This window comes from Lactuca saligna, chromosome 6, assembly GCF_052625555.1.
Source record: "Lactuca saligna cultivar CGN05327 chromosome 6, ASM5262555v1, whole genome shotgun sequence".
NCBI classification, from domain to species: domain Eukaryota; kingdom Viridiplantae; phylum Streptophyta; class Magnoliopsida; order Asterales; family Asteraceae; genus Lactuca; species Lactuca saligna.
In genome coordinates, this window is record NC_136422.1 from 172,517,184 (window position 1) to 172,528,103 (window position 10,920).

At 33.5% G+C, this 10,920-nt stretch overlaps 1 protein-coding gene across 2 annotated transcripts; it reads left to right on the top strand.

Moving 5' to 3' along the window:
* The first annotated feature begins 2,591 nt into the window (after positions 1-2,591).
* AAP3 (amino acid permease 3) lies at positions 2,592-8,674 on the top strand. Of its 2 annotated transcripts, XM_078961434.1 has the most exons (7): positions 2,592-2,745; positions 6,415-6,532; positions 6,635-6,868; positions 6,957-7,050; positions 7,161-7,375; positions 7,616-7,755; positions 7,846-8,674. In XM_078961434.1, the coding sequence occupies exons 2-7, from the start codon at positions 6,415-6,417 to the stop codon at positions 8,503-8,505; spliced, it is 1,461 nt and encodes a 486-aa protein (XP_078817560.1). In that variant the 5' UTR covers positions 2,592-2,745; the 3' UTR covers positions 8,506-8,674. The 2 variants fall into 2 exon arrangements, with proteins under 2 accessions (XP_078817560.1, XP_078817561.1); XM_078961435.1 differs by lacking the exon at positions 2,592-2,745 and having other exon boundaries at positions 6,125-6,532.
* The last annotated feature ends 2,246 nt before the right edge of the window (positions 8,675-10,920 follow it).

Genomic DNA, 10,920 nt, shown 5'->3' on the forward strand with positions numbered 1-10,920 from the left:
CCCAACTGACCAGAAGGTCAGGTACGCTTTGAACATTCTGAGATCCGGAATGAAGGATTTGTGGAGACTTGTTACCAGCTCGTATTCTCCTGAGTAGAGAGTTTCTATGTGTTGGGAGCAGTTCTCGGACATGTTTCGTTCTAGGTATGTGTCACTGGTGATGTATGAGAGGTTGGCCTAGGAGTATTTATACCTTAGGTAGGGGACAGAGTCGGTGATCGATATCACCAAGATCTTCACATAGATGGATATATTTTTTCCTGAGTTTGTTGCATCTGAGCAGGCTCAGATGACCCATTACTTGAGCATGCTCAAGAAGGAAATCTAATAGTTTGTATCCACCCAGTTCTATGTTTCTTTGTTGGAGTTGTAGGAGGCCGCCAGGCAGCGTGAGATTGAGATTGAGTTGCTGACGAGCGAGTAGATACCGGCCCCGATGAAATCGCAATTTGTGTCGAAGCGATTTAAGGTTGCTGATGTCAGATGTGGGTTCATAAGGGCGACACTTGTGGTGAGTGTGGCAAGGTTCATGATGGAGCGTGTCAACTATCTTCTGGGTGCACAATTATGGCCAGCAGGGCCATATGGCAAGGGATTGCCACCAGCAAGCCCTAACACTCAGCTCCAGGATTTTTTTTCATAGTGACCAAGTTGGCCATATGAAGGCCAATTGTCCCCTACTTGCTGCTAAGCCAGCGCAGGCTCCAGCGTCAGCTACTTTGAGGATCATTAATGGGAGTCAGGGCAGGGTGGAGCCCCCGTGGGCTCAAGCTCGTGCTTTCCAGCTCACTGCCGAGGAGGCCAGAACAACACCAAATGTTGTAAGTGGTATGTTTTTATCCATTATCTTGTTGATTATGTTTTATGTTATGCTTATATATGTGACTCTATTAGGTATGTTCCTAGTGAACTCTTTTGCTGCTCTAGTGTTGTTGGACTCGGGTGCGAGTTGGTCCTTTGTATCTCAATCGTTCAATATGGAGTTTGTTATGCCTATCGGGGAATTAGAGTGTTCATTGCGGGTTTCCATCGCCAATGAACATGGGGTTTCTGCATCTTCAATGTATCAGGGTTATGTATTAGAGATCTTCGGTGTGCCTTATCCGATTGATTTGATCTCCATTCCTATGGGGGAGGTTTGTGTAATTGTGGGTATGGATTGGATGAGCCATTTCAGTGCTATGCATAATTGTGAGGGCAACGCATGGTAGTTCGAACCCCAAGTGGGGGAGAACTAGTTATTTATGGACAGGGCACCAAGGTCGGTTCAGGGTTTTGTTCGACGGCTAGGGTTCGGCAATATATTCAGCATGGGCGTGCAGGTTATTTGGCTTATGTGGTTGACACTCGGGTTGGGGACTAGATTTCAGTTTCAGAAGTTCCAGTGGTCAAGGCGTTTGCTGATGTATTATTGGAGGAGTTTCCCAGTGTGACTCCTGAGAGGCAGGTCGAGTTTAAGATTAACCTTGTGCCAGGTGCGGCCCCGATTGCCAAGGCGCCATACTGCTTAGAACCACTTGAGATGCAGGAGTTATCATCTCAGTTGCAAGAGCTGCTAGGCAATCAGTTCATCAAACCAAGCAGTTCTCCGTGGGGTAAGCCGATATTGTTCGTCAAGAAGAATGATGGTTCGCACTAGATATGATACGCTTCAGAAAGTGGGAAATGTTCGGGCCCCGATATATTAGGCTTTTTCGGGTGATTTCTAGGGTTGGAAAGTTTGCTTATATATTGGATCTTCCGGTGGATATCAATTAAATTCACAACACTTTCCATGTTTCGCAGCTACAAAAGTGCATATTGGCTGAGGATGAAGTGGTTTCCTTGGATGATATTCAGGTCGATGAGCACCTGAACTATGTTTAGAGGCTGGTAGCTATCCTGCATAGAAAGATGAAGGTTTTGTGTAGCAAGGAAGTACCTTTGGTAAAGGTACGGTGGCAGAATCGGAGGGGGCTCCGAGTGGACCTGGGTGTCAGAGGCGGAGATGCGGGTGCATTATCTGGAATTGTTCACTACATCATACTTCGAGGGCAAAGTCTAGTTCAAATGGGGGAGAATCGTAACATCCTGATGTTCAGGTACTTCTAAATTCATCCCTATAATTATATTGCACGTCAAATTCATCCCTATAATTATATATATATATACATATATATATATATATATATATATATATATATATATATATATATATATATATATATATACACACACATTTATTATGAAAAATGTTTTTTTACATATGAATTTTTATTAAACTATATTAATTTTATTAAAAGTAAAGGGAAAAAAATTAATGATTAAAAAGTTTGATGTGATTAAATTGATGATGGAGTTTATTTAAAATTTTTAGGTTTTTTAATTTTTTAAGATGCCCTGATATCCTTATTAGTTTCTAATGATAATCTACAAATCTCAAAATTATGCTATCACCTAAACTCCTAAAGAATATCATAAATGGATAAAAGGTTGAGATAATTGTTTTTATATCTACCAGATAAAGTTTCAAAATGTTCTTAAAAATATATAAAGTGGGTTTATGTCTAAATTCCACAAACATAACCCTTTTTAGGTTATAAAAATGCTTAGTAGTCTATATTGGATTCTCAAGATTAGTATTTATAGCGGGTGAAGGTAGATAACATTTGTGAAACACACATTAGTGTTGAGGTGCATTTGAGTGTTTTGCTCTCTTGCTCCCATCCTTGTGTTTCCCTTTGCAAGTAGCCTACCAAAATCAAGGTATGTATCTTCTTTTCACGTTATTTTGATTTTATTTCATATGGTTATATATAAAATCACATGTTAATCGTATTTAAGATGGAAACATAACTTCATCTATCCCTAACGTAGAGCCGATTTCATTATTCACGTTCATTATGTTCTATATGATCAATTAATGTTTCCATGTTGTTTGTCTTAACGGTTGATGATGAAATTCTGTAATTGGAGTTTCGTTTGAAGTTTGACAATGAACTTCCTTGTTTTAGGAAATTGTTATCTAAATACTCATGTTGGTAGTAAAACTAATGAGCGGAAAACCCTCAAATATGAAATTTTATAATGATTAGTAGCACCTTTAATTAACTTCAAAAATGATATGACAATTTTCTTTTTGAAAAAGTTTTCTTTTATTTTGTCCTTTCTAACAACTTTGAAATTTTTAAAGAAAAAAATAAAATCGACTCAGATGAAATTTATGTGGTACAAGGACTACGTATTTTTTAAAATACGGGTTATGGTTATGAACCTTGATACTAGCTAAAGCATGGCAATTGGATAACATATTTTTCAACTCACTCAACTATTTTTTACATCATTGTTTTTTATAATTAAAAACATACAAACTATAAGAGAAAAAGGAAAAGCAAGCCGGATGCATAAGCCGTCAAAGAGACAAACTGTGTTCCCGTCTTTTGTTTAATCTCCCCGGTAGAACCGCCAGCCAAAATGGCCTCTTTCCGAGCAACTCCGGCCAACCTTTCCCAAATGAGCCTCAAAATCGAAATCGTATATATATATATATATATATATATATATATATATATATATATATATATATATATATATATATATATATATATATATATATATATATAATTTTGAGCAATTTTGTTTTTTCTAATTTTCTTTTTATTTTGTTATTAAACGTTCTCAAAGCCTATTTTCTTAGAAAAGTAATTTTTTTTCTAACTTTTAAACTTAGTTTGTAATAACAAAAAACGTTTTTACTAACTTTTTTTTTTTCAATTTTTTCTTTAAGATTTTTGCGAAATTCATCTTATAACTTTTTTTTATATATAAATTTATTACTTTTCTAAGAAATACTTTTTTGTTATTTTTACAATTGTTTTTTTTACAAAATCATTTTTGAATATTTAGTTTCTTTACATACTTATTTGTTACTATTTTTAGATCTTTGTTTTTGTTATTGATTTTAGCATTGTTATATAGTAGATTTAATATATTTTTTTAACTATTTTTTATTATAATTAGCTAAAGTTATTTAATTTGATTTTCAATCAATACATCTATTACGCAACTATCGGTATAATTTCAACTATGTTGTTGAGGTTATTTCATTTATATCTATATAATACTAGTTTCATTCCGACGTGAGTCATGACACATTTTTATATAAAAATTTATATCTATTTATATTATAAATATATTCTTTTCATTGTCAAATATAATTTTGAAAGTTCATATTAAATATATAAGTTCATATTACTGAAATATAGAATTTATGAGCATTCAAATTTAAGATATATAATTTTGAAACACATTTAATTTCCAAAACACATAAAAGAAAAAAGAATGGATAAATATTAATTACACTTATGACCTTTATTTTATTATTTTGTTATATTTGGTATAATATTTAAAAAAAAAAAAAGAAACAAACAATGTGTCAAACATTATTAGGCACCATTTGGTAGATGGAAATGGAAAGAAATGGATGCTTTGTTTATTTGGAATTTATAAAGGTTTTTATTTATCTAATTAATCAAATTGATCATTTTTATAGAATATAATTTCTTTTCTTTTCTTAATTTTCACTCACTTGAAACATGATTTTTTATTCATTTTCTCATTGAGTTGAGTCAATCAGTCAACAACTATAATATAACGTACTTATATTTATTTAATATTTAATGGCTTAATTTGTTTAGAGATTTTACGCTTGTAAAATTGAATCAGAGTTTTACCTTTAAATAAAAAAAACTAGAAAAATATATATTTATTGTAATAGTATTTGGATTGTTATGAGTTATTATTAAGTTTTTGTTTTTTAATTGAGAAATAAAGTTCGTTAGTAATATACATTAAATGCAATTTAATACATATTTATTTTGTAAAAAGTATTTTGAAAGAGTTATAAGTATTTATGTTTGTATATTAGCTGAAAAACTAGTTTATTGCTGAAAAATTAATTGTTAAATAAAAAGTTTGTTAATAGCTAAAAAAACTAATTGATAAAAAATAATGTTTGATCAAAATATCTGAAAAACTAGTTGATAAAAAAAATTACATAAAAAAAGCATTTAAGGATATTTTTTCTATAATTAAGTATGGAGTATATTTGAAAATTTTAGAAAAAATTCCTAAAAAACTATTCTAAGTAGCTTTTCAAAAGACTAATTTTTAAGTTATTTTTTAAATTGTTAAACACGACAAAAATAAAAAATCTTGAAAAATAAACTAACTTATCAGCTTGTTGTGGTACATCACAGACTTAAAAGAAATCTTTTTCGTTATTATTTAATTATATTTTATATGTTGGTTTTTCATCTAAAAATATAAAATAAGTATTTATTTAGTGTCAACAATGAACTTAAAGATGACAATAAAATTGTACCATCTAATCCATTACAGGTGCTCTTGATTCAATTGTTATACAACTATCTCCAACCAAAATAAATAAATAAAATACAACGTAGATTGAAATTTTAAATTTTTTTTTAAACGCACAGCAATAAGCAATCACAAATATATTCGTGCCTAGCTCGACTTATATGCACAAACGTTGAAAAATATACTTTATCAGATTTGGAAACAGTTTTATTTCAACTCTAAATAATTGAATTAGGTAGATGTTAACTTCAAATATTTACAAGAATCATCTTAGTTTGGAATAAAATTTAATGGTACACATTATGGGAAGCTTAAAAGCAAAAAACTTAACACACCCAAAAAAAAAATGCTCAAAGTCAAAAGAATATATCATTTATGTAATACAATACAAAATTTTTAACTACCAAACAAACATATAAAACCTAACTTAATGATAGTAAATAAAAAACATATATTGTAAACTTTATCATTCATGGTAGTTGATAAATAACAAATAAACAATCCAAAATAAAACTTTGTAGGCTAAGGGAGTCATGAGTACTAGAATATTTAGTTTGCCTTTTCAATTTTATAAAATCTTTATAAATGTTATAATAATAGAAAAAAGTGTATTTCTAATAAAAAAAATAAAATAAAAACGTAAAAAATGAAAAACACAAGTCGGCTACTAAAGTCTAATTCTAGTGTTTTTCTTTTGATATTTTAAATCGTTTTGTGCCATTATTTGGACACGTGATGCCCTTTACCTTCTCTCTCGACTCCCCATAACCACAGTTTATATAAACCCCTCAATCCCACCTCCATTTTCACATCCCTTATCACCTCCTCTCCATTCCTTTAGCTTCTTACTTCTTTTAGCCTGAAAGCAGACACCGGAGACATTAATATCGATCTTTGACCATACTATTTAAAACACCATTGAGAATTGTCTTCTCAGGATCATCAGCTTTCTATTCGATTCTGTACAAAGTTTCAGAATTTGCGTATTCAGTTCCATAGAAATTTGAATTCATTTGAAATTTACATCTGTTACGTTTTCGAAATTGTTCCTAAAAGATGGGGTTCGATAACGCTGCCGGAAAACCTCAACAAGGCTTCGAGCTTGCTGCCGGAGATTTCGCTCCTCAGGGACCATCGAAGTGCTTCGATGATGACGGACGTCTTAAAAGATCTGGTAATTTTTTTGGGGTGTTTCATCGTTCCTGACTTCCATGGTCAAAGGAGTCAACTTTGACTGTTTACTGATTTTGGGACTTGATTTTTCTTGTCGGTATAGGTAATGTTTGGACTGCAAGTGCACATATCATAACAGCGGTTATCGGCTCCGGTGTGTTGTCACTAGCATGGGCCACCGCGCAGCTGGGTTGGATCGCCGGACCCACCGTTCTTTTCCTTTTCTCATTTGTGACTTACTACACCTCCTGCCTTCTCGCCGCTTGCTACCGCTCCGGCGACCCTGTCACTGGAAAACGGAACTATACGTATATGGAAGCTGTTCAGAGCAATCTTGGTACGATTTTCTGAAATTTTATAATCAGAATGTTTATTTTTTCCGAATGAAACAGAGCCTAATCATAACGTGTTTTGGAAAATTTCAGGTGGGTTTCAAGTGAAAATCTGTGGGTTCATTCAGTACTTCAATCTCGTGGGAGTGGCAATCGGATACACCATTGCAGCCTCCATTAGCATGATGTGAGGACCTCTAAAAAAACATTTTGTTTAATGTTTTTTAACGTTAAAATAGATAATTGGCTTCTGGGTTTCTTATACTTACTTTCTTTTTCGTTGATTTGTGAAAACAGAGCAGTAAAGAGATCAACATGTTTCCATGAGAAAGGTCATGATAATCCATGTGGTGTATCCGGGACTCCATACATGGTCATGTTTGGTGTTGTAGAGATCTTCTTGTCACAAATTCCAGATTTTGATCAGATTTCATGGCTTTCAATGGTGGCTGCCGTTATGTCGTTCACTTATTCCACCATCGGTCTCGGCCTCGGAATATCTAAAGTTGCTGGTAAGTTTATGTTTCATTGGTCAAAAAAGAAGGGATACAGTTATACGCCCTACTTTAATTAGTCAAAACCGATGACTTTTTGAGTCAAATCAGTAATTAATTAACATTAAATCTCTGCAAAAAGTGTGTTGGTTGTTTTGGAATATCGATACATTATTAAAATATGCATAATGCATAATTTTTTTTAAAATTTTAAAAGAAATTGGAAATTGACATCTAAGTTTCTCTTTCGATTAACAGAAAATCGCAAAATCAAGGGAAGTCTCACTGGTATTAGCATCGGCAAGGTGACTCAAACCCAGAAAATATGGCAAAGCTTTCAAGCTCTTGGAGCCATTGCTTTTGCTTATTCTTATTCCCTCATCCTGATTGAAATCCAGGTAAAAATATAAATCTTTTTAGTGAATCAATACTTACAAATGAGAAAAGGTAATCGGAAATTTTAAAATATATTTTCCGGTGATCTTTAGGATACTTTGAAAGCTCCTCCGTCAGAGCACAAAACAATGAAGAAAGCAACTTTAATAAGTGTAGCAACGACGACCATCTTCTACATGTTCTGTGGATGCTTTGGATACGCCGCCTTCGGAGACAGTGCTCCCGGAAACCTCCTCACCGGATTCGGTTTCTACAACCCTTACTGGCTTCTCGACATTGCCAACGCCGCCATCGTCATCCACCTCGTCGGAGCCTACCAAGTCTACTGTCAACCCTTATTTGCCTTCGTTGAAAACACCGCCGCTAGATACTTCCCGGAAAGCAAGTTCATCAACAACACTATCGAGATTCCCATTCCGATCGGAGGATACCAACCTTACAAGCTAAACTTTTTCCGGTTGGTCTGGAGATCCATCTTTGTGTGCTTGACCACCATTATCGCGATGTTGATGCCGTTCTTCAATGACGTTGTCGGAATCCTTGGGGCGTTTGGGTTTTGGCCGTTGACTGTGTATTTTCCGGTGGAAATGTATATTGTTCAGAAGAAGATACCGAAATGGAGCACACGGTGGATCTCCCTACAGATTTTGAGTGCTGCTTGTTTGATTATATCCATCTGTGCTGCCGCCGGGTCCTTTGCCGGAGTTGTTCATGATCTAAAAATCTATCAGCCGTTCAAGACAATGTATTGATTTTTAGGAAGACAAGGAGTTCAATACACTTGTTGATAAAACAATCCTAAATAGAGAGGGATTGTCATTCTACCTTCGTACTTTTTTGTCTTTTTGGTCATTGTATGTATGTATTCTATGTATTGGAATTGAATCAATCCCAACAAATGCAAGTTTGGTCTTCTATAAATGTGTGACTAGGTATTTGTAAAAGAAAAGCATTGTGCTACAAAACAAATGGCCATTAGGCTACAGGGAGTGTGTAGCGAAGTCATGCGTAAATGTGACTTGGTCATTTGTAAGAAGCCATGCAACACACCACCCTTAATGTGTGTTGGGATATACTCACATTTTTACATGTAATGTAGCCAAGTTACGTGTGAGTTACCTCCAAACACCATGCCTAACATCCGTATGTGTGATGGTCCGTGAGTGAGAGCACCTCCATACACTATGCCTAACATCCATAAAGTGTGATGGTCCATGAGTGAGGGTACGCTTGGTCACAATCTCTTTCCTTGGTCTATCTTGCTCTTTTTCTCAATTCTATCTTTCTCTTTCTACCCTAAACTCACTAGCAACTTAAGGGCATGGTGTTGTAAACCATTCTGCATAGTCTAAGTGTGACCTTCCATGAAGTTGGATACGCTCGGTTACAATATCTCTCTTTCCCTCTCTATATTGCTACTTCCTTACTCCTTGACACCATTTTTCACTACTAATGACTTTTAACTACTTATAGCCTTATTGTAGCTCATTACCATTTTTCACTACTTAATTTCGTGTAACACCCTTTTCTCATGTATTTTCATTTATAGCTTAAAGTATAATTTTCTTGCAAAAATGGACCTTACGCAAGGCGTAACATACTTCCTACACAGGGCGTAAGTGCGCAATGTCCAAACCTGGAATTTTAGGATTTTGGCCCTATTTAAAGGCCTTAACTCCCGTGAGGCCTCTCCATACTCAACCTCCACTATCCCCAAAACAACTAACTCGAAACCCTAATTCCTAGTGAGCTAGTTGTGAACATTTTTGTGTGTTTTGGTGCATATTGAAGAAAAAGGAGATCTATCATAGTGGTGTAGTGTGGCTCAAGCTTGAAGATCCAAAACTTTCATCTCATTTGCCAACTTTTTGAGGTATAAAGTTCTCACCTTTATGGATCCATAGTTTAGATCTAGGTTAGTTTGTTGTTTGTATAATTATGGTCCCATGGTTTTGGTTCTTGTGACTAAGAGCTACTTCAGAGCTTAGGCTTAGCATTTCTTGTTATTTTGGAGGTTCTTATGACATAAAAATTTGGATCTTAACGGTTATATTTGACTCATGCATGAGTTGTTAGCCATTAAATGATGTTACAAAACTACGATTTGAATGCTCATTAGGTTCAGATGTGAGTATTGAATGTAAAGTCTTAGTGAAATAAGTGTTTAGTGTTGAGGGCTCTACGCCTCGTGTAGAGGCATAAGTATGCCATGTGTAGTTCAACAGAAGGTTAACTGTTGACTTTTTGACTAGTTTGACTTTTGGTCAACTGTGAAGGATTTAGGGATTGGAAGGGCAAAATGGTATTTTCCCTAATTAAGAAATAGTTCTAGTGGTTGGACTTGTTGAGTCGGATATTTACCTTAATTATTAATTAGGGTTTGGTTTGATATAAATAGTGTGAGGAGGTTCTCATAACAGTAGCTCGGGTGTAAGAATATATGTTATTGATTGAGGTATATTTCTTCATTGTACTTGTAGGTCGAAAACACCAATGTCGATATACTGGATTACGTTTGTAGGATGCTAGATGTCTTTGTCACCCTTACATGTTATGTATGTTGGGTTGTGCCCATTATGTAATTTGGCCAGTTTCTTTTATTGTTTTTGACGAAAAAATATATAAAGGTTGAATAGTTTTGTTTATTATGTTTCACAGAAAAAATATCTCTTAAATCATATAATTTGATTTTTTATATAAAAAATTGATTGATTATTTTATTTTTAAAGCTAATTCTATAGCTTTTAATATAATTTACTAAATTATATATATATATATATATATATATATATATATATATATATATATATATATATATATGAGACTTTGACAGCAAATGTTTTATTAAAATTTTCTAATATTCTATTGTTCGTAAAAATAGAATATGCAACATATTCTAACATTATATATTTTAGAATATTTCAATGTAAAATATGTTAAAATTATTGTTTTAGACTATTAGAATATGGGAAAAGTGAATATACCTTTAAGGATATATAAGCTTAGGTACCCAAATTCACTATACCACGTCGTTTTGTATTATATAATACATTCTAATTGTCCAATGGTCTTATAATTTAACTTCTAACTTGATTTACTTCCATGATTTTTATAAATTACACATTTATCTTTCTCTTACATAATTTTCATTTTCAACTACAATATAT